The sequence below is a fragment of the Punica granatum genome, chromosome 4 (genome assembly GCF_007655135.1).
Source record: "Punica granatum isolate Tunisia-2019 chromosome 4, ASM765513v2, whole genome shotgun sequence".
NCBI lineage: Eukaryota > Viridiplantae > Streptophyta > Magnoliopsida > Myrtales > Lythraceae > Punica > Punica granatum.
This window is the reverse complement of record NC_045130.1, coordinates 12,859,812-12,883,508: the sequence shown is the minus strand read 5'-3', so window position 1 is coordinate 12,883,508 and position 23,697 is coordinate 12,859,812. Positions and strand designations below refer to the sequence as shown.

Genomic DNA, 23,697 nt, shown 5'->3' with positions numbered 1-23,697 from the left:
AGTTGATAAGTCTTAGTACCAAAGTCTCATATAAACTAATGAATATTTATTCATCTTTTTCATGTGAAATTAATATCCTGAACGGTAACTGCTTGTCCCGGACCCTCTGGGGATCAGCAATCCGATCCCATTATACATCTTTCACTTGAAAAATTTGACACGCTGCACAATCCCGAAAAGCAATACAAAACTTAGAATTCATCGCTATCATATATGCAAAGAATAACAGTATGCTCAAAACTCAGTGGGAGATTCCACAAGCACCTTTCCACTGTCTTTTATGCAAAAGTAGCGAAAGCAAAAGTAGAGCAATAGAGCTTTTGTTGGAGATACTGACATCAAGAAATTCGTCAGTTGTAAAGGCGATTTTTTTTAAACACGTTTATTTACTCTGTATAAGTACTAATTAATTAATCATCTATTTAAACTTCAAAAATCAATATCTTTCAAGCACTTTGCCTTATTATAAAATCAACAAATACTTTAAATAAATTTATTTTGATATTTTCCATTGGCATTCCCAAACTAAGCTTAAATCCAACACTAATCACGGAAAAAAAGAAAAAGTAAAACCAAACCAAATCGGTCAAACGGATTAAAAAAACAGAGAAAGAATTTGAGCTTCTGACCGGACGATTGCCCCCAGAACCATTTACAAAGCTCATTAACTGGCTGAAATTGGTGTCAAGTCTATAAGTCAAGCGACGGAAAATTGTTCTCCTTGTCGAGCTTTATGACACTAACACTAACAGGAACAAGTGATCGCAAAGACAATGCAGACCGGGGAGGGACAATTTCAAGAAAACCATGAAGAGAGCGGCTGGCGGCAGTGACGAGCTGTGATGATCGAGAGAGAGCAGAGAACTTTCATGTCATCACGAGATCAGGCATGTATATAGGATGAAGAAAACCGACGTTGCCGAGTCGGTGACCGGGTCAAGAGATAGAGAAGGAAACATAATTGGGCCTCGTGAGGCCCACTCATCATTTAGGCCTAGCCCATCCACAAGGGGAGTAACATCTGTGTTAGCGATAACGGGCTTAATGGGCTGGACTGGTTTCTTAATGGGCTTGGCCCAATCCCGTTTGCCATCTCTGAGCCAGAGAATGGAGATTCCTCCCTAGCGTCAATGGCGATTGCTGTCTCTCTCTCGTCTCTCCGTGTATGCATCGGTCAATTCGTGACCGACCAATCTCCGGCAAAGCGGCCGCCGTCGGATCGGTAACTAACGGCCCATAGGATCGCGAGTTCCCGGCGATGATGCTGAGCAACGATGAAGAGAGCTTGGCTCAGTTCCTCGAATCCGAGATCCTCTCGGAGGTATTCCTCCGAATTTCGGAATTTCTCACCTCTCTGATTAAAATCCTGTCGATCGTCCCCGCGGAAATTACAGCTGTGGCTTGATTGTTTCGTTCCGTCGCAGGATGCTGGAGAAGCAGATGAGCCGGAAGCGAAACGGCCTCGCTTAGGATTAGGAGGAGGAGGAGGAAATGGTGCCGGCAGCAGTGCAGACAACGACGAGAGCAACAGCAGCAGGAACCGGACGGTGGTGCCGAAGAGGATAGATTCTGGGGTCTTTAGCAAATTGCCTCCTGAACTCTTCCCTCACATCCTCAAATTCCTTCCTTCTGAGGTCTGAATAATATCCCTGCAAATTTTCATTTTTTCGATGTTATTCTGTTGATTTTTGGCGATAAGTAAGTCGGATGATTTCGATGTGGTATGATTGGTTTTAGGATCTTATGTCGTGCTCGATGGTCTGCAAATTCCTGAATTCTGCAGCATCTGATGAATCCCTATGGCGTCGCCTGTGAGTTTTTCCTTCTTCTTTTCCCCCATGAATATTTTAACCCAAGACAAATTTCCTTTTGAAACCGGGAAAAAGAAAAGAAAAGAAAAGAAATTATGCCTATCGGATGAACGTTTTTTATGATATCTGTATATATTAGTTTCTCGTCACCATTTCGAATCCATCAGATATTAGTATTCATCTTCTTCAATGCGGTGTGACCCTATAGTTCCTGTTCTTGCAATTTTGTATGCATATATAGAATTCATTTCCGTTCTTGGTAATGTCATCTTTGCAGCTATTGTATTCGGTGGGGTCTATTATCCTCGGAAAATAAGATGCGACAATGTGCATGGAAGAAGCTATACATTCAGGTACTTTCATGTTTTGATTTGTTTAATTGTCTTCTCTCTCTCATTAGATAAGGGAATCCTGACTCTCTTTCAATCTCTCTGCAAATAGATTCTACCTAAGTCATAAAACTCGTGGGAAGAAAATGAGCTCTTCCTGCATTTTTCTCATGTGCAATCAGATCCAACTGTGGTACTAACCCTCTCTTGCATAAATGAACTTTTTTGCAGCGCGATGAAGAAGACATGATAGAACTTGTGAGGAACTGCCAGTCCGAGTTTAAGGAGTACTACATTCAAATGCAGGCGGCAAAGAGGAGCCAAGCGCCCCTTCCTTCGCAGGTAGCAGCTTACTCGGGCGTATTGAAACTACTGCGTTATTTTCTAGTGGGAAACAAACCATTTGATGATCCCAGCTTTGGTGTTAGTGTTTTTGGTTTGCTTTATATTTTCTTGCAAATATAATGGTGGGAGCTGCAAGTTTTTGTTTCTTTTTCTTTTTTTATTTTGGGGTGAGGGGTAGCTTCTTGTTTGAATCTGAGTTTTCCTTAGACATTAAATTGTTGGTACTTACAAGTAGGACTTTCTAATTCCTTGTATTTTCTGGGAAAGGTAAATGATGACAGGATAATCCTAGACAAGACCGTGGCAGATCAGGTCTCTATGTGGAAAACCAGCAAAGGTTTCACTGATAAAGTGGTCTTAAATCATGCTTGTTCTGGTGAAACATGCTCTTACAACCGAATTGGAGACGTGTATGTATGTGAGAAGACTGGACATGTTCATGGTACAACATCTTTGGCTTACTAAAATAAGTTTTGGTCAATGTCCCTTTTCTTCATTGGCAAGAATGACTTTAGTATTAAGAGGAAGTATGTTTTGCTCTCCTTTATTGCAGTATGTGATGAAACATGCAGAGAACTTGTTATGGATCCTGCCAATGAGCTGTTGGTCTGTACTATATCGGGTCACTGTTTTGACCGATTACTATCACCTGCTGAAATGGAACCAGATAACGTGAGTACAACATGTACTTAGTTGCTTCTGTTATGATATCAAGTTATCAACTATATTTTTGAACGAGAAGTCTCGTTATCAACTATATTGGCAAAATTCTGGGTCTTTTCGCTAAGTAGTTAATTCCTTTTAAACGTGGTAGTTTCAGGATCAGCAAACAGGTGGTGTGACAGACGAAGCTGAGCCCTTCATGGGATCTGGTCGTTTCGGTAAATCAACTTCCCCACCCCCCTCAACCACCTCCCCTGGTGTTCTTTTCAAATTTTCATTCCTCTTACTATTTTATTAATCTCACAGCACGAGCATATCTCTTGGGATACAACTGCACTGATGAAAAGGAGTTGGATGCCGTCCTGAGGTTTTGCTGATTCTTCCAAGTGGATGAAGCATGTTGGAAATGGGAGATTGGAAGCAACGAGAAATGTTTGGAATGTGACATCTGAACTCTCAAGCAAGCGAAGTTCATGTTCCGTTTAACCGTTGATGCTTGATGTTGGATGACCTAATGATGCGCTCGGCACTCTCATGCCTAGAAGGTTGATAGGATGTTTCTCATTGCCTGGGGGGATTTAGAACCGATGGTTGACTCGAAACATCAGTCATGGTATGTAGGGGATGCTTCTATAAGTTTTCCTTTCAAACTTGTGACGTTTCCTCATGGGATATAGAATAATTTGTTTCACAATTTCCCTTTTTTTTTTAAGTAATTAATTTCTGTTATAATCTGGTTTTCCTTTACTATTTCGAATTAAGATATTTCTGTACTTGAGGTTGGGGCTGAGTTATGCGCCATGGCTTCTTTATATTAAATATTAATTTCAAGATAACATATATGATTCTATTCTGCTTCTTGCCAGAAATATATTGACTACAATATCTGTTCCCTTAAGTGGAGAGCAAGGTATATATTGTCGACCACAGTGTTTAAAGCGAAGGGCCGTGGGGATCAGTTGGAGAAGCCTGGACATCGCTCATTATCGAAAAAAAGCTAATGGCAAGCATCTGAAGTGAAGAGTTGGGGCAGCCTCTTAAATAAAGCGATAGGGCAGCTGTCATGTAATTGTCACAATTGTCGTTGGAAACGTTCCTTGACTACATTTTTAATGGGTAGGATCGGAATTGAAGAACTCACTGCAAACCAGAGATCCTCATCACTCAGAATTTAACAAACTCACTGAAAAATTAGAGGAATCGGTGCTTCAATTACAGATATTTAAGAATGGAATTTGAATAGATCAGCAAGTTTATTATCTTTCGTCCCAGTTCACAATTCACATTGAGTTTCTTCGAGTGCGAGCAATAATAATATTGGGACTGATTACAAGTGAACCTCTTTCTCCTACACATACAAAGGAAAGGATAAAAATAATAAAAGGGAAAACTGCGTACCTTGTCTCTTAAGAAGCTGAATGAACTATTCCTGAGGATACAGTTATATTTCATTCCTTTCTTCTATGTATGTGCATATAGATCGCCTGAATGGAACCCGATAGTCCCCAACTAGGTGTATCTTCTTTTCTAAGCAGGGCAATGGATTTTCTTACCGTGGTAAGAGGCTCTCACAAAGGAGGGTGATCTTCTTCTGCAGTTTGCGGGGGAACGGGTTTCCAATTGGGTTTCTCGTCCCAATACATATCGTAGTATATGTGCCCCGGATCGTGATCTGCTGTGCAGCACCATATCCCCACATAACGCTTCATTCGGTTTCTGAATCTATCTTCCCTAGCCTGATAACGTGATACACATTTCAATTTAATAACTGAGTCAGGGTTAATATCTAGATGAGAAATGGTGGGATGAAGTATTAGCATACCTGGTCTGTGAAACCCAAGAAAGCATCTTGCATCGAGGAGAACTGAATCACTCTGATGTCTTTGAAATTAGAGAACACCCCCTTCAACTGTTTGATTGCTAGTTAGAAAGATGTACAAAGAGAGTCACCATTTAAAGAATATCATATGATGTAGCGGTTAGCCGAGTTTCCATTGATCTGGGCAATTTAGTTCCGTTTGTAGAATCAAAAACTGACAAGGGGCATGAAGGAAATGAGCACAATAGGGGGGGGGGGGGGGGGGGGGGGGGGGGGGGAAGGGGAATTTAAAGTTAAAAATCAAGAGATTCATGGGCCTAATCTGATTGTGGCTTTTGCTATAACTAAAAAATGAGAATTAGTTGCAGAAAAGGAATGAGTTATCAATCAAAGTAGTTATGGATAAAATATTTGATTCTTGTTGCTCGTATCTATCTAAAAAATGTCCTGCTGCAAATAAACAGTCACTTTGACTACCAAATCATATTTGTGCGATATATATATATATATATATATATATGTAAAAATTACTCGTGTAATGGTCAAGAATTTTCTGAAAGGACTAGAAGGGGTACACGTACCGTCTCTTCATTGCTATGTTTTGGAAGTCTGAGAACTCCTTTGGAATTTGTGCTGTTTGATAATTGACAATCTTTGCTTCCTACTTGACATAATTGAACATCGAGCCAGGAATCTTTCACCTGAGAAGTTTAGGCAAGATAAGCAATTATCGTAGTGTGATTTGACGATGAAATTTTGTAGTGAATGTTCAATAGGAGGGTGCCTTTAGATTACCTGTTTGGGCATCAGTGGATTGTCAAGGAAAGAGTACTCTCTAATACCAATCCGCGGGCCAAATTCATCCTCTGGTAGTTCTTTCAACATTATGTTGATCTGCAATTAAGTAAATTACAGATGCTCATTAAGAAGCCAACTTTAGAAAAGCAATAAACGAGCTCACACTTGCATAAAAGAGAAGTGTTTGGGGATAGATGGATAAGTTGAAGGTTTTCCTGGCCTACAACGATTGCATGGTATACATCAAACACCATGAGTGAATCAAGAGAAGGTGTGGCTGTTTTTTTTTTTTTTTTTTTTGAGTGGGGATTAGTGGTGATTCTCATTAAAAGGAAAGCCACTCATCAAGGTATGTTGGGGGGGGTGGGGGGGGGGGGTTGGGTGTTTGTGTTTATGTGTGCGTGTGTGCGTGTGTGGCTGATCTTGCTTAATGGGGAAACAGATCCTAGTGATTACTTCAAACTCGAAAATTATTGTACCTCAAATACATGGTCAAGAGGGCAAAGGAAAGGTTGCCTAGTTAAAGAACCCTCAAGAACACCAGGATGAGGGAACCATAGTCGGTCCATTCTGCACCATAGAGGAGGCATAACCTGAAATAAATGCAAGAGATTAAGAAAGCCACATGACTATATTCTTCATATGCATTTAAAGTAAGGGCTAAACTGGCCGGAAATTCTCATCAATCTAACAATTCACCGGACAATTATATTCTCAACCGGCACAGAGATTGCATGGTATACATCTTAATGTTTTACGAGTATTTGTGTGCCTGTAAACATCAATATATATAGCAAAAAGACCACCTAGAAGAAAAATGTCAAAGGACTAAAGGTATTCTCACCAGCGTTCGGTCTAAGACCGTAGCAATAGCTAAAGCTGTCCTTATTTGCTTCATCTGAATAAACAATTTACTGAATCAGCACAATCTTAAGTTCAACAAATGGGAAAACATATCAGGATTGGGTTTCTAAATGTATACTTGGTAGTTTATCAGAGTGAAATGGGACTGAATATTGTGCTCCCCGTCAAATAACAAACTCTTTGGAATGGAAGGCTTGAACGACAAGAAACCACCTGCGGAGTTTCATGAAATAGCTTTAACTATGAGAAATTATTTATATTCAATCCAAATGCCACCATAGTAAGAAAAGAGCCACCATGGTGCATCTATGCATAGATACAGTATATGTAGGCTAGTGGATGCACAGAGTTATGTTCCCCCCACACACCAAGCGGTTTCTCTTTCTAAGAATCGATTATGATACGGGAATAACAGGTCAAATTTACACTTTAATATTGTTCAGGAAAAATAATATCTTTCAGTAAACACGATCTGGCATTCTTTACATCTTTCCTTTGAAAAACTAGAAAAATGAAGAAGTACGAAACTTCTCTCTATTTTCTAAAATCAGCCAGATCCTTGGTATCAGACAATGATTTACCTGGTACATCAAAATATTCCGGAGGATCATAAAATACCATGCCTTCACGCAGACGGTGACGCTTCCCTTCAGTGCCAGCATACTGGAAGGTGGTATGCACAGCATAAGGCTCTAGTCTTAGTTGTTGATACATGGCCTGCGCATATGCAAATGATTAAGAGAATGTTAACATAAACATTTTATGCTCTATTCCTAGATGGAGCTTAACAAATCTCTATATACAAAATGCTTAAGAATAATTTAGGATGAAAAATGATTGAACAAAAAGGAGGAAAGACAAGAAACAGTGGAGGGACATCATGGATCTTTTACTTAATTGGTCCGTATAGATCTGTAACCCTTATTCTTCCTCGCTTGTCCCCCTAGCCAATGTCTGCCCGACTTCTAAGTCTTAATTGTATTAAATTTTATTACCTCAGCACTTACTCACTACAGGGAAACCACAAGAACTAATGTATTTTAGTACCAGTAACAGGCAAATTGAAAAGGTAATGCTGCAACTTTGAACAAAGCGCCCAGCCCCAGCCCAGCCATATCCACCAACCCCAAAAAGGAGAGGGATGAGAGAGAGAGAGAGAGAGAGAGAGAGAGATCCTTCACCTGGACAAAATAGGTGTGGCCGCTGCAAAAGATGCTTGCAGGCAATATTCCTAGCTTAAGATTACCATCAAAAGCATAAACCAATCCACTGTCCTCATCAACAGAAGGTCCTAATTGCTTACGAACTATATCATTGAATCCATTTTGATCCCATATCTTTTCATCAGCCAAAAGCATTTCTTTCCATTCTCTAGCCAGCTTTTTTGCTGACTCCGTTGGACGCCAGTGAAAAATTCCAATGTTGTAAGCAGCACCCACTGAAAACAATGAAGAGAACTTGTCTTCTGTAAGGCAATCCCCAAGCACCACTTTTACTTGGCATTTATATATAAAGATATTAGTACTAATCAGAAAGCTGCAAATATTATTCAGCAAGCTGTAAATATTTTGTAGTCTAATGAACTTCTCCTCATAAGGTATACGAGACAACCGGAGAAGATGGATCTTGCAGGTCTTGATGAAAATGTGAGACACACAACAGACTATCATCACCTTGTTGCCAGATATCCAAACTATCATCAATGACTGTTGGAACAACTTGATCACTTGAAGTTAACACATCAGCTTCAGGGTATCGAGCAAGATATGGAAGGGGATTCTGTTTGACAAAGAATATGAGGCAAAGTCAAGGAAATTTTAAAGCCTAAAACCTTGTGATACAGCAAGAGTAAAACCTGTTTCTTGTGTTAATGGATTCAAATAGAATAAAGCCCATATATTAGTAACCATTTAACAGGTCTACAAAATTTATGTCTTTCTACTTATGATTTTAAGAATCCACCAGAGCAGACACATGAATCGTCCAGTAATGTTCCAGTTAATGCAAAGCTAAATCTTCTCTAAGAGTTTTAGAAAATAGTCCATTTGGACCAGTTCATCATATTTTTGGGTCTTTGACTAATGCCATTGGAACCTTCAACTTGAATTAACTCACTTTTCATCAAATTCCATTGGACAGTATTTAGCACATAAAAAAGCCACAACTTTTGCTCATCATATGAATAAACCTTGAATCTATTCAACTACTCCTCATAACTCTGCTCACGTATTTGTCAATTCGCTGCTAATCAGATGCGAATAATGCATTTTTGTCTCAGCTACATAAATTGATCAAACTGTTTCAAAAACGCTGTGTTCAGCTTCATACACCATGACCAGCCTTACAGTAATTTATATTTTGTTCATCTTTTAAATGGTAAAGATAAATATATCCCAGATAAGCACCAAGGGGATGCCAAAACCAATTCAAACGTAACCAAGGGGAAATCAGAAGAAAAAAAACAACTCAACAACATGCAGTTGACCAATCATATGATACCCAGGTGCTTTCCATATGTACTACTACACTATTTCCCTGTCCTTGAAATTGACTAATGCGATGGTGAAAGACTTAAAACGTTGACATTCACCACCGAGACAGCAGAAGACGCAAAGTAATAGAATGAACTAGACAAGAGGGACTCAAATCTCGCACGAAAACTGCTTAGAAAAAATAATAAAATACCTTTAGCCAAACCATATCGGTATCGCACATCAATAATTCAACACCAAAAGGTAGGATCGCATCTATGAGAAGAACTTTTTCTCTCCCCATTTTGTGAAATGTTGGTGAACCCCAGCCGACATCTACCGTGCTCATGTGGCTTTCCATGTCAAAAGCTGGAACGCCTTTCCAATACAAAGCCTCCAAAAGCTTTGTGTCCATTGCACCTGCGATAACAATTTAAGTTACCCAACTAAGAGAAGCTCAGGCAATGAGTGAACCAGCTATTACAAATTCAAGAAATGAAAAAATCACTAGTATGTCTCTGATGAAGCAGTGAGATTGCCTACCAACAAGAAGATTGTAAACACCCAAGTCTGTCAAGTGTTTCACCCAAGTGAGGATGAAATCCATGAAAGCAAAGTTACCAAAAGTCACTATAATGACGTTATCTACAGCCCTTTCCTGAACCAATTCTTTGGTCAAGCGGAATGTCTTCAAGGGAGGCATTTTCTTATTTCGCGGAGGAACCCCCCATATGGGTCTAACGGGTCGCCCCAAAGGAGGTGGAACGGCAACCGCTGTTGCAAGTGGTGAAGAATTGGATACCTGATGAAAGTCTGCATCTGCAGAAACAAAGTCACATGGAGACAGCAGACAAGAGCCAGCATTTGCTCCATGAACAGAGTAAACGATTTCCAAAGTTACAGCTTTTCTCGCCTACAGGACACATGCAAGATATTCGAAAGAAGATTCATTTCGCAATTCGCAGGATAGTCTTCAGGTTTTACTCCAATGATAGTAATCGACCGAAAGCAGAAGATTGATCTAAACATAGGAACATCCAGAAATTCTAGCAACGAAAAACTGCAGCAAGCAACATAAATTGAAGCAATCTTTCCAGTTCTTGATAAGCCAAATTGTCGAATAGTTTCATAACCATGCCGCAACCATTATTCAGAAAGCACAAAAATCAATCACGAAGAAGCTACAAAACTCCTTTTGGAATTAAAAAAGAACCCGAAATTAGTTCCTCTCAAAATTCGATATACAGATGAAACACATTTATAGGAATTTGCCGGAACTTTTAGCCAAGCCAAATAAAGAAAGAGCAGAGAGAGAGAGAGAGAGAGAGAGAGAGGGGGGGGGGGGTTACGGGAGAGAGAAGGAGGAGAGGAGACCCAGGTGGTGGAGTTAGGGGAGGAGTCCTCGGCAGAGTAGACGGCGGAGAAGACGTAGAAGGAGGAGACGACGATGCCGACGATGACAGTCGTGTATATCGTCAAGAACAGCGGCTTCGAGCTGGCCACCTCCTGGAAGGTGTCCTTCAGCGTCATTTCCCTCTCCAAGCTCTGAACCAGAACTCACTGATCCATCGAATTCGCCATCCAAGAAGAAGAAACCCAAGAGACCCTAACAACGGAGAACGAAATGGAGGATTCGTTCACTCCTTCTTCTTCTCCTTCTCCTTCTCCTTCTCCTCCTCTCAGCGGGGAAGAAGTACAGATCAGTGAATAGCTCACTAGACCAGCCCAGGCTCGCCAGGTCAACCGCCATAGTTGTCTGACTTTCTCTCTCTCTAAAATATTATATTAATTAATCACTTCCCATTTCCTGTTCATTTTCCTTTCCCTTTTGTTTTTGTTTTTCCAATTATAAACAACGTACCTAGGCCTAAACAACAAAATATAAACTTTTACAATTAATAAAAGGACAGAAATTATCTTATTGAATATTAAATCTGAAACCTCTTGATTATCAGGACGTGCGTAACTGTATCATACTTTTTATTTTTCTTTTTCCTGGCTGTAAGAATCCTTTTTTTGGTATTGATTGACTTAAATAAACATCAGAAGATGTTTTGGCATTATTTAGCAAAGTGGAGGAGATTGTTCTGTTATGTTCGATGAAATAGTATTTGTGATAAAAAAAAATCAATCGAGATAAGAATAAAATTGTAATGAAAATCTATATGTATATGTATATTTGGTAGATGAAATGAGATAGAAAATCGTACGAAGTCGAATACAAGAAAACCAAAACGTGCTTGTCATATCAATCAATTACACAATAGAAAATTGGGGATATAATTGTAAAATCATGAGTTTATATTTTGTTCTTAGATCCATTATATCTACTTTTTTTTCCCTTAAAGAATCACAAATTTTATATTTGTTTCAAATCGGGGAAAAAGGCAGGGATGGTCCTATAATTTTGTTTATTAAACTTGAGTCCTATAAATTTTACTTTACAAAAAGCAATCCTAAAGCATTTGAAAATGTAATAGTTTTGGTCCTTTCTATTACGGACCTTGACGGAGTTGTTGACTCGAATAAAACGCTGTGAGATCCGTGACATCTGATCCATTTTCGCTTACATGGCATCCCTTATCAACCCAACCTGATATCACCATACCCATTTACTTAATATCATTTTACCCGATTCGACATTAACCCCAATAAAAACCACGAAAAACTTAGTTCCCGCTTATTACCCAATTGAGAGTAAGAACCCTAAATTTTGTAAACTTCCAAAATCCCCAAATTGGAACAAAGCAATTGAAACCCTTAAATCCTCTCCTGCTTATTGAAAGTTCTTTGATTACTGGCATGGAAGCTATATGGAAGCTATCATTCGATGAGGAATAAGAAAGCAAGCTTCCAGAGGAAACCATGGAAGAGTAGAGGCATCTGCTTGTGAAAGTATCTTCAATCTTTTATGGGAGCAACACGCACTTATGTAGCTGTGGATTGCGAGTTCAACAAAAGATATCATGCACAACAAACAACCCATGTAGAAGATTCGTTGGATGCCAACGTACCGGGAAAATGGAGAGTGTGGCTATTTTAGGTGGATTGACCATCCATTTGAAGCTATTTAGCAGAAATCAATCTCAGAAATTGCTTAAGAAGAAGTTTCCTCGTCTAAATGAGAAATAAAGTATATGAAATTAAAGATTAAAGAATTGGAGGAGGAGTTAAAGCACCGAAAAAGGCATTCTTGTGATGTTATGGTAGTTGTGAATGCAATTTGCCTCTCTATTATGATCGGAATCTTGTTTGGGATGTGGCTGGGGTGTAAATTTAGTATGATGACTTATGAAATAATAAGGCGTGATATGGTTTCATTTGTAGATGCGGTAAGCTTGTTTTCTGTTAGTTTTGGATATCTTGTTTTATATGAGTATATATGCACTCGACTCCCTTCTTGATAATGAAATACAAGGTTAATCTTTTATGGCCATAGTTGTTAATCTTCTGCTCATAAGATGAGACATGATCATAGGATGAAATAATGGCCAAACATAGATGAAATATAATCATAATAAGATTAAATAATGTCAATTGGAGGGTACTAAATATTGAATTTGCATAATGCTGCAGGATGTTCACATATAATGCTAAGGGAAGTTCATACTAATGTTACAGGAAATTCTTTTTCACAGCTCAAAATACAACAAAAAACTATGCAGATATTCATTATAACTCATAATGCTGCAGGAAGTTCATACCAGTGCTTCAGGAAGTTCAACTTCAGCACAACAAAAGAAAGTTGATCCACATCCTTATATGCAGCTCAAAACACAAACCAAACACAGAGTAATTTTGAGCAAACTAAATACAATTTCACACTTAATGCTAATCAAAGCAAAAATAAAGAAGTGGAGCCGCTATTTTCCAGTTGAACTCCTTTGAGATGACTACAGTCCTATTTTTTTGCTTGCATCCACCTTTTTCATGGTTGATCTCCTTCGTGCTTGGGCTTGAAATTGGTTGGCAGTCATTGTCTCCTTTGAATGATCAACTTCCCTAGCCACGAGCAACTCTCTTGCACTTCCAGGCTGCACTTACACTGAGTGAGGATGCCATTTTATATGAAACCACAAATAAATATATCAAAATAAACAAAGGATGCCTGGGCTTCATATGTAGCTACATTGATCTCATGCATCGACTTTGATCTCTCTTTGGTCCTTGAACCAGATGTAAGGTTTGATTTCCTCTTCTATGAGTTGAGATTTTTTTATACTTCCTCCATCTCAAATATTGGTACTCCTTTTCTGCCCCCAATTATCATGCATGTTTAAATTGACAAAAAAAAAATGCTATCATGAATCTTATATTGGACACGTAGTTTAGGATGTCGTCGGAGAGGAGCAAAAGTAATTTTGGAATAACGAAACACAATTGGTAGGATTCATTCAAATAGTGGGGGCACAATTAGAGAGAAGAGGATCAATTGGAGTCCCTATGTGTAAAAATACATTATTGAGTTCACATTTTTTTTATATAGAGTATAGATTTGAGGACAATTACCTTTATAGGTGTTTAGATATTTTATTTTTTTCAATTAAAAGTGACTCATAAACTAGTACAATGAAATGATAATTCTAAACATCTAATAAAAGAGCATGGTAGTCCCACTAAATATTGAATCTGAAATATTTTAATTATTAGGTGAGGACGTGTATCATTATGATATGCCATCTTTGATGGTGTTTATATATTTTACATTATTCTTGAGATGTGCGAGAGTGAAATGGTGAATTTTTATTTTTCTTTAGAGCTATATATAAGACTTTTCAACTTTCACTTTTTGTAAATAAGTTAACTTGTTCAATATATCGATTACCTCCACAACAGAAAGTACTAACTCAATCCCAACTTTGTTTTCTTTGACTGAATCAATATTCCCAACTTATAGTATATAATTCCTTTTCATAATTTAAGCGCATTCCCCTCTACAGGTGGAATTTAAGTGCAGCTTTGCCACCTATAAACTAGGGAAGTAAGTAATTGCTCCGTTTGATTTGTAAGTAACATTTTAAAATTAGATATTGATTTTGAAAAAGAGTTGTATAAACGGTTATGTATGAAGCCCACTTTTTGATTTTGTATGAGTTATTTTGTTTTGTTGTGGAAAAAAAAGGTATAAATGGGGTCACCGTTTGACTTTGTATGAATTATTTTATTTTATTGTGGGTAGAATTAAGTTAAAGTGTGATTTTAAAATCATACTAATAAACCAAATGAAGCATAGTCTGAAAAATCGAAAAAATTTGAACCTAACTGAACTGAAAAAACAGAACCCGAAAAATCTAATGGTCATTTTGGGCAGGTTTTAGGGGTAAGAAAAATTGAACCGAAAAAGTCAGAGATCGGCCGGTGGTACTCGGACCCGCCCGGTTAATAATCACATTTAGCTGGTCATAAATATAGATATTTAGCCTTAGTCGTTTGTCCTTTCGACTTTCATAGGTGAGGTGACATGGGATTAGTCTACAATACATGCAATTAGAGGTATATGTACCATACAGAAAATCTCAACTATTGAAATATTTTGAAGTTTTATTTTTGAAATTCCAAAATTACATCTCAGCCTTCAAATACATGAGTACGTACCGTCATAGAATTTTCCGACAACATGCTATATTGAGCCACTAGTGATCACTTCTCTATTACTTGTCAAACGAAATGTTACTCGGTGTAAATGTTACTCCGCCCTACATGGCGTGCTAACTCACTGTCTCCGTTTTTATATATAATGTATAATACACACACACACACATATATATATATATACAAAAATATTCATTGAATATAATACAAATAAATTATAACAAAAGTTCATTTAAACGGAAAACTGGTTTTCCACTTGATCATTAGGTTAAACACTCTATCATCTTCGGACTCCCACTCTTCCTTCCATTCGAATTTCCTCATAACAAACTTAAAATTTGTTTTTGAACACTTATTTAATGAAATTATTATCAAATATTATGATTAACAAAAATTGTTAATATTTTTACTTCATCAATTAAATGATTAGGGATTTTCCATATTTTACGGTGATACCCTCTTTATCAATTATCAACTATAATATATAAATCTTGCGAGTGAAGACTTGTTTGCTACGTAAAACCCTCAGCTCTATGTAATTAATCGTTCAATGAAAAGGAGACTGGAATTCACTTGATAAAATGAGTTACTTTTTATTATTGGTGCACTTAAACACTCATGAAAATTTTCTCATCCTTATTATTCTCTTTCCATTCAATTCCTTAATTAATTAACTTGTACTAACTTTTAAACACTTATTAAATTTAGTAGTTATCAAACACCATTACAATGTTTTTTCTTTACTTAAGTGAATAAATTATGTCAATTTTATTTTATTATTGAAACCATATAAAGAAAACATCTTATGCTAATGCACACTAAGAAGATTCAAATTCAAAGAGCTGAACGAGTCGATAATGGATGTTAATTTTATTTCAACTTCTTGAAAACAATCAACATTTTATTTTCTTATTTTAAAAAATTTCTTTATTTTGTTCTTCCACAATTTTTTCCTTTTTAAATTGAATTAATTATTATTATTATTATTATTATATAATAAATGATATTTATTAGTGTTCCAGCGCACGGCACAGCCCCATATGATATTAATATACATGAAATGGCATGTCATATTCGAATTCGTAGTAATATAAAAGGGATCTTTCAAGACATAAACTAAGATGATTGCCATTTTTTTTTGTATGCCCAGATATGCAGAAGTCCACCGAGTCCCGACTAATTCAGTTCGAGCCGGGTCGGCTCACTAAGGGAGTAAAGCTCTCCGGTAAGAATTTTTTCTATTTACAATACTCGAACTCGATACTTTACTTAAGAAAAATAAGTGTTGAATCGCTTGAATTAACTTATATTGATTGATTGCGAATTATATTAATTCGGTAAAGATGATGAGGAAGATCTGACCAATCACACATGGTCCATGTTTCTGCAATCCCCTCGAGATCGATCTGGCCGGCTTTTATAGTTGACTAGCCGCTTTAATATAAATCTATATCAACAAGTGATCGAATTGCCGAAGTCAAACGGAGAAAACATCCCCTAGATAAACTTCGCTACCGGGTAGTTTTTTTTAAAATAGAAGAGACATTTGACGATAAGTCTTTGCTTATTTCGAGGAGTCATCATAAATGATCAAAGTGTGTACTATTTATAAAATATAAACTTTGTGGCTATCCGTATGGATCACATTCTCGGAGTTACCTGTCCCATAAAAGTTGTAGAGTTTTTTTTTTATGTAAATCAAGAGAACTAATCTAGGGAAACTTTGATAACTCTCTTTATGCTGAATGAACAACTCTGTTAATGAATTAGGAAAAAGAATTGCTAATGAAATTAAGTTGACATTCGACATGAAATATTAATTATCGAGGAGATTTTTTTTTCCAAGCTCTTAATTAAAAGAATGGTCCTGTACTATCATTTCCCTCGAGGCATTCTGGGGTAAAATATCTGGGCAGTTGAGGTGAATAAATAAAAAATCCAAGGTACGAGCATTGGCTTCATATCCTATGGACGAAACTTAGATGGAAATATTAAAGAATCTTATAAGTAATATAACAATTATAGGGTCCATCCTATCAATTCCCTTTGACGCATATCTGGAAGTAGAAATTAGGCATTTGAGGTGAAAAAATGGAAAAGAAAAGAAAAGAAAAAAGAATCAGTGTCCGAGGATATGACTTATTTATAGCCTATGGACGAAGCTAATTAGATGGAATTAACATAGCAATCTTATTTCATTCAGTAATGTAACAATTCTAATTAGATTATGATAAATTGGTTTTCTTTTTTTTTTTAAACTATAAGCATTTAGGGCTATCTCAGTATATAGTTCATAGTAATTTATATTGTTAGAAGTCTTTCAGAATTGCGATCTCGTTTATGGTCATTTGAGATATTTTGCTACAGTTATATAGAGTCTAGACGTGTGCTCTATTCACCTCATATCTCAAAAGTACGTAGATGCAGTCTATATATATTTTGGTTTCCGTCCATCAGTCGGTATCAAAGTAGGATTGGCCTAAATCTAATATTGGGGTTTAGGTACTAAAGTTTGACCTTGTTTCATATATGCTCAATAATCCAAGTTTAAGTTAAAGTTTAGGAGGCAGAGTGGTCCTTACATATTCATGCCAGGCCACATCTATATCTATAAATTATAGATAGTAAAATTAACTGGAGTGTACTAAATGTTATTAAATGCAGCTGAATTCTCTAATAATTGTAATAAAAAAATTCAAATCAAATAAAGGATAAGAAAAAGTATTTTACAAGATAAAATGAAAGGGAGTTGGTTCCCAAAATTATTGATGGTTGTACTTCAACTTTTTACACAATTGTATTATTTCAAATTACAATTGAAATTAAAAAAAAGAAAAGAAAAATCATTACAAAAGGTGATTATATGATATTCTTAAAAAAGTTAATCAAATCGGGTTAATATAATTAGTTGCATTCGGATTGAAAATCTTATGAAATGATGACAAGTTAAAATGGATTGAAAAAGCCTAAATAAGAATCAACAAAATACGAAATAGAGGTTAGAATGACCCAAAATTCATTAAAAAAAACTTTTATTTCTTTATACTATATGCGTTTTTAATTTATTAGAAAGTATCGCTATTCGTAATAATGCATGGAAATAAATTATTTTTTAAAATTTTGATAATTTTAATTGATAATATTTTTATTTGGTGATATTCATTAATCCATTTTAATAAGCCTAAAATAGTGAGAGACTTTAACTATTATAAGCAACTACCTACTAAATAATACACATTGACTACCTTTCTGCAATAAATGCTATCAATATATATAACAATTACACTTAAAATTTTTTGGAAACAATGAGGCTGTAAAAAACAAATATGAAAATAGATATTAAAATTATTCACTCTCTAAAATTAATTAAGCATAAATAAAACTACCACAATCAACTAATTATATAAATTTACGAGCATATTAAAAAAAATTATGTGTGAAAATAAGGATTTTGAATAGCGATTTCAAAAAAATAGTGTAAAACATGAATTCTATGAATTAAGATCACATAAAAAGTAAAAGATGATTAATAAATGAAAATAAGGATATAATGAAATATTATTTTCAAAATAAAATTTATATATTTGCACATAATACCTATTGTGAATATGATATGTGAAATAATTAAATAATAGTCGGATGTATTTTAAATAGGGCAAATTACAAAAAAAACCCAAGTTTTGTAAAATGTCTCAGTTTTGTCCTAAATTTTGTTTTGTAACAAAAAAACCATAAGTTTTCTAAAATATCTCAAAAATGACCTCCGTTATAACTTCCGTCAATTTTTGCCTACGTGGACTGTTAAAGGGACCCACCATCAGCAGCAAAAATTGACGGAAGTTATAACGAAAGTCATTTTTGAGACATTTTAGAAAATTTATGGTTTTTTTTGTTACAAAACAAAATTTAGGACAAAATTGAGACATTTTACAAAATTTGGATTTTTTTTGTAATTTACCCTTTTAAATAAGACTAGGGCAAAGTGCCCGCACAGTGCCGTGGGATTAAGATTTTTTGGCTAATAATATCATAATCGTAATTCATACAATACTCAATATAATATATAAACTCAACATATACTAATAGAACTAAATTAGAAGCTCTTAATTGTTAGTAAAATTTTTTGAACTTTTTATAAGGTACGTTGATTAATATATGTTACATGATATAAAAACTAATATCTCTTTTTTGTTTATCAAAATTTTATTTTTATTATATATAGATAGATATAATAAAATCTAAAATGCAATAATTTTTAGAACTTATATTTAATAGTCTAAATAAGTAAATGGTGTTCAAATTTTTTTTAACATCTATAATTATAATAAAAATGTTAAATAAAATAACCAAATTGATGCGTCACTATAATTTTAAAAAAATTATTAACTCTCAAGAAACTACATATATATGACCTCTCTCGCTGCTCACATAAGCCTAGAAGGCTAGAACACATATTTTGGTAAGAAAAGAAAAGAAAATTAGTACTTGCTAGAAATGTTTCAACAAATGTTGCTAGAAAGTGCTAGCCACTTTTCTTCCTTTAAACTTATAAATAAATTGTTACTTTTTTTAACCATGTACTATATATTTCAACAAATGTTTTTTTTACTTTAAATCAACATTTAGTCAAAAAACGTGATTTTGATATGAATTTTTATGTTGCCAAGCATAGCACGAATGTATTCTCCTCTATGCATATGAAAATGAGAGAAAATACTTAAAGAAACAGGTACAAATATGGGAAAAGTAGTTAAAAGCAATGTTGAAAAACATGTATACTTCACGCTCATGTAAGAGAATATTTCCTATTGGACCCCTTCTTAGTGGTCGAATTAATATGTCTACTGTACTTGTAGGGTGTTAATGAGAATCATGGGGAATAGTTGATTAAACCCTTACACCCTTGTTATCCCAAAAATGAAAAAAAGAAAATTATTTGATAAAATAAAAAAGGCTAAAAATTGAGGAAAAAAGGGAAAAGCATGTAATAAAATACAAAAAGGTTAAAAACTGAAAGAAAAGAGGCATGTATGAAAATCTCCTCTACTCGCTATTTTTCAAGGATGGACCTGTTGTAATTTGTAAAAAAAAAATAATTAGTCACAAAATTGCCACTAAACCATTTAAATTATTATAATTATTAGGATTATTGTAAATTTTTAGTTAGTGGTACAAAAATTTATTATTCTTGAAAAGTAAATTAATCTTTACAAATTTTGACTAATTACCACTGAAAACAAAACCGTGTAACGCACGGGTTTGAATACTAGCGAGTTACGGAAAACTTGGAACTTATAGCAGGCAACATGAAGGGTGTTTCAGATAAGGAAGTAAAGCACGAGAGTACTAATATCGATATTTAAACAACAAGAACGCGTATGTCCGAAATTACCGGTGACGTAATTAAAATTCAGTCGAGCGTGTAACGTTTTGGGTGCACACGGCCTCCCCAAAATGAAATAATGCTGGCGGAATACATTGATGGGATTGAAGAGGCGGCCAGCTATGCGATGAGATGTATCGATCCGTAGACTGAAGAAGGGAATTTTGTTTCGTATAGGAATATAAGAATATCAATTAGATTATGTATGCACGCGGCCAAATGATCCTCTCACTTGGCGTTCAAGTTCATGATTGAGCCGTAATCTGATACAATAGAGTTCGGACAAAAACCGAGATCCATAACGCTTCATCATGAAATGCGGATACAGAAGGACAAACCGAAAAGGACACTGTTAGGACCCTTAATTGCTGGTTTATTCTCTAATGCTACATGCCAAGACACTGAATCTTTTCGATCATTTTCGATTGAAACCAAACCTCTTCCTCTCGTCCCCTCGATTCTAATATATGGGAATTAGAAATTCTAAATAAGATCGCATCAATCAATTAGACTAGTTGATATTTTTGAAACATATCTATTTTTGATATTATATTGCTGATATATTGAGATCATTTGTTTCCTAGTTATGTCGTTGAGCCTATAAATAGACGAATCCTTCGTGCAATTCATTGGGTTATATCTTTTTTTTTTTCCTCCTCATTATATAAAATTCGTCTGCTTCTTGTTGCTCCATGTACGGTCAAAACACATACGAGAAGAACCCACATAGGAAATGGCGTTGAGGGAAATTAAGTCCTAGGAATGAAGAGAACTGAACTATGTGGTTCCTAGGATTTTCCACGAATAACCCGAGGAATTTTCTGATACTCGGGGCAATCTTCCTGGTGATTCTCCTGGCCGTAGCCCTTAGGAAATTCGCGCTGTGTCTTGAGGCCCGGGGGAATGCAGAGGAAGGCGAGAAATCGAAGCAAGGGAACCGCGGTCTTTGCTGTAGTGCCGTGATCAGGACATACGGGCTTGAGGAGATGAAGATGGCGACCCGGAACTTCCGCATAAGGATCGGTGTTGGAGCCACATCGTTCGTGTACCTGGCAGAGCTGGGGGACGGGAGGCTTGGGGCCGTGAAAAGGGTGATGGAGGGAGAGAGATGGGAGGTCTCCGAGGATTTCTCATCCCAATTTGGTGGGACTGATGGGCTTCTGCTTGGAGGCAGGTAAGTCAGTTGAGTCAACACATAAAATGGACTTTGATTCAAGATATCGTCCAAATGAGTACATAAGTTGAGAATATCTGTGGTCTCATCAAGAAAAATTATATTTTGAGCGTTTTAACTTTATTTATTGATTTATAGTTATCTATGAAATTTATCTAAATTCCACCTCCATCTTGATGTAGGAGAGCAACTTCTATTATTGGAATACGTGCCGAACAGGAGCCTCTTCGATAGAATGCACACGTACAGTGGGCAGGCAGCAGGGCCGCTTATGTGGTCGAACCGCCTCAACATTGCGCTGGACGTAGCCCGGGCCCTTGACTACCTCCACTCCGGGGCCGATCCGCCCATCATCCACCGGGACGTCAAGTCATCCAACATCCTCCTCATTGACAATGACCATGCCAAACTCGCGGATTTTGGGCTCTGCAAGCTGGGGCACGACACCTACTTCCCCCAGACTCCATGCATCGTGAAAGGTTCATTAGGATACATAGACGTGAATTATGTCAGGACGGGTCTTGTATCTCCAAAAAGCGACGTGTACAGTTTTGGGGTGTTGCTGCTGGAGCTTATCACAGGGCTTAAGTCGATGCAAGGGTCGACGACCCTGCCCGAGTGGACAGAGGAGCAGCGGAAGAGCAGAGATACGGGAGAATTGGTCGGGCTGCTGGACCCAAAGCTTAAGGGCAATGCAAATGTAGAGCAGCTGAAGGTGTTGGTTGATTTGGCAAATTCGACTTTGATTGAGAACATTGAAGGGAGACCGAGTATGAGGCAGATTGTGGATCGGATTTCGAGTTGTATCGAAGCTCAACCTTATCCGGAGTTACCTGTATAGAAACTGTTAATACTTTTTTTCCCCCGATTGATGCGCATTGTTAATACGTACAATCTTTATCCATTCCTCTAGATCGAAAAATGAATACCTTGTGTGACATCGTAATTATAGCATGCGAACTTTCATATGAGAAATTTTTAGGTCAACTTACTAACTTAAATTTTTTTTTCCCTCTCTAATTCTTTATATACAAAAATAAGTCTCAAAAACCCTCTATTTAATTGATTTCTTGACTTTATATTTATTACAAATCAAGATGATACATGCAAATTTCGGTCCACTTCATTCTGTAATAGCACACACTCTTAGATAGTTATTTGATGATTGATTAAATCCAGCCTGGGCCTAGGGAGAACGTAGAATATCCGGCTTTTGGGCCTAAGCTGGATAAGCTCTTATCCTGGGCCTCGACTCTTTTGGGGCTCAATTGTGGGTCACCTTAGGCCTTTTAGGGATAATTATATAGGGCTAATGGGCCGAAAATTGGGGTTGTTCTAGTTTTGGACCAAACTATACATATACAGTAAGTGGGCCGAGAAACAGATCCAGTTTTACCATAAAATTCATACGCGCTTAATACTTAACTAGCCTTAGAACCCGCGCAATCTTTATTTTTATGTTAACACTAGTTGGCATCAGCGTGTTGTGCAGTAAATTTTTATCAATTTTTATATGAAAAAAATTATATGATTAATATGTATATGTAGATATAAAAAAATTATTTGTTAAAAATCATATTTTTATCAAATAGACATAATCAATATGGCAAAATGTGAAAAGAACTAAATATTATCAAACTAATATGTAATCTAGCCATATGATTATATTTGATATCATATGTAAGAGTCAATGATTCTGTAATATGAACCCAGACCTGTGTGGCTAGAGGACTTATCCCATGAGTTTGCAGGGAGTTCATTGTTGGTTGCACTAATTAGTCAGAGGTATCCGAATAATCCTCCTTATAGAAAAATATATATCGTAATATGCATTGGTGCAAAGAAAAATGGGAGATTTTAAGGTGTTGGAAAATTATCATGAATAAAAAAAAAGATGTAAAATGATGAATTTTTGCTTCGTATTTATAAAGCAATTGGTATATCGAATTTGAAAAATATCACCGGACTAATTATTACATTTTCTCATGAGTAAAGCATCCTCTTGCCGACTGGTGATCAAAAGTCCCTTAAGCATGAGCTGTGAATTTGACAATTAGACAAATTTCGAGCAACGATATTTATTCAAATTTGAGTAACGGGATCCACCCTGCTATCATCTCGGCATTATATATTATATATAGATAGGTAGATACTTGTTATATATTATATATAGATAGGTAGATACTTGTGACGATCATCGAAGCAAGGGGCCGGCAGCACAAAATGCGGAGCCAGGTCTTCTTCACGTAAAACCTGCTTTCAAACTCGCAAAAGTTGTCTCTTCACTTGCTGTGGCTTGCATTGATAGAGGAAGTGGCTTCTCTCTGTTGCATGTCATGAGTGATGTTAAGTACATGTTCGATAGACATCAATAGAATGGAATAAAACGGCATCGACCATGGAAAATGATGTAACATTCTGCGGAACTCACCCACACATGACGCATAA

General features: G+C 36.3%; 2 protein-coding genes and 1 pseudogene across 7 annotated transcripts; 2 read left to right on the top strand and 1 right to left on the bottom strand.

The window, feature by feature from the left end:
- Positions 1-1,116: 1,116 nt before the first annotated feature.
- Positions 1,117-4,407, top strand: LOC116203712 (F-box protein SKIP31-like). 4 transcript variants are annotated; one of them, XR_004156298.1, is made up of 10 exons: positions 1,117-1,321; positions 1,425-1,634; positions 1,738-1,811; positions 2,089-2,164; positions 2,372-2,482; positions 2,753-2,927; positions 3,039-3,157; positions 3,306-3,366; positions 3,455-3,761; positions 4,015-4,407. XR_004156298.1 is itself a non-coding variant. In XM_031535592.1 (9 exons), the coding sequence occupies exons 1-9, from the start codon at positions 1,259-1,261 to the stop codon at positions 3,523-3,525; spliced, it is 960 nt and encodes a 319-aa protein (XP_031391452.1). In that variant the 5' UTR covers positions 1,117-1,258; the 3' UTR covers positions 3,526-3,986. The 4 variants fall into 4 exon arrangements, 2 of the variants coding, with proteins under 2 accessions (XP_031391452.1, XP_031391451.1); XR_004156297.1 differs by having other exon boundaries at positions 1,118-1,321; positions 3,300-3,366; XM_031535592.1 differs by lacking the exon at positions 4,015-4,407 and having other exon boundaries at positions 3,455-3,986.
- LOC116203710 (arabinosyltransferase XEG113) lies at positions 4,380-10,847 on the bottom strand. 3 transcript variants are annotated; one of them, XM_031535588.1, is made up of 13 exons: positions 10,450-10,844; positions 9,644-9,919; positions 9,315-9,520; positions 8,303-8,408; positions 7,811-8,067; positions 7,211-7,346; positions 6,748-6,842; positions 6,610-6,663; positions 6,245-6,358; positions 5,763-5,861; positions 5,549-5,668; positions 4,971-5,057; positions 4,380-4,884 (listed from the first exon to the last, which is right to left on the bottom strand). In XM_031535588.1, exons 1-13 carry the CDS (start codon positions 10,628-10,630, stop codon positions 4,717-4,719), a joined length of 1,899 nt encoding a protein of 632 aa, XP_031391448.1. In that variant the 5' UTR covers positions 10,631-10,844; the 3' UTR covers positions 4,380-4,716. The 3 variants fall into 3 exon arrangements, with proteins under 3 accessions (XP_031391448.1, XP_031391450.1, XP_031391449.1); XM_031535590.1 differs by having other exon boundaries at positions 10,475-10,613; XM_031535589.1 differs by lacking the exon at positions 4,380-4,884 and having other exon boundaries at positions 4,971-5,068; positions 10,450-10,847.
- Positions 10,848-20,758: 9,911 nt separating this feature from the next.
- Positions 20,759-22,160, top strand: LOC116206115 (annotated as a pseudogene).
- The last annotated feature ends 1,537 nt before the right edge of the window (positions 22,161-23,697 follow it).

Excerpts from the sequence above, each read along its gene's own strand:
- LOC116203712 (XM_031535591.1), top strand. The coding sequence starts at position 1,259 with ATGATGCTGAGCAACGATGAAGAGAGCTTGGCTCAGTTCCTCGAATCC. Across the intron at positions 1,635-1,737 it reads TCAAATTCCTTCCTTCTGAG|GATCTTATGTCGTGCTCGAT; the intron begins GTCTGAATAATA and ends GATTGGTTTTAG. Across the intron at positions 2,483-2,752 it reads AAGCGCCCCTTCCTTCGCAG|GTAAATGATGACAGGATAAT; the intron begins GTAGCAGCTTAC and ends TTTCTGGGAAAG.
- LOC116203710 (XM_031535588.1), bottom strand. The coding sequence starts at position 10,630 with ATGACGCTGAAGGACACCTTCCAGGAGGTGGCCAGCTCGAAGCCGCTG. Across the intron at positions 8,068-8,302 it reads TTTGGATATCTGGCAACAAG|TGGGTGCTGCTTACAACATT; the intron begins GTGATGATAGTC and ends CATTGTTTTCAG. Across the intron at positions 6,359-6,609 it reads CGGTCTTAGACCGAACGCTG|GTTATGCCTCCTCTATGGTG; the intron begins GTGAGAATACCT and ends CATTTATTTCAG.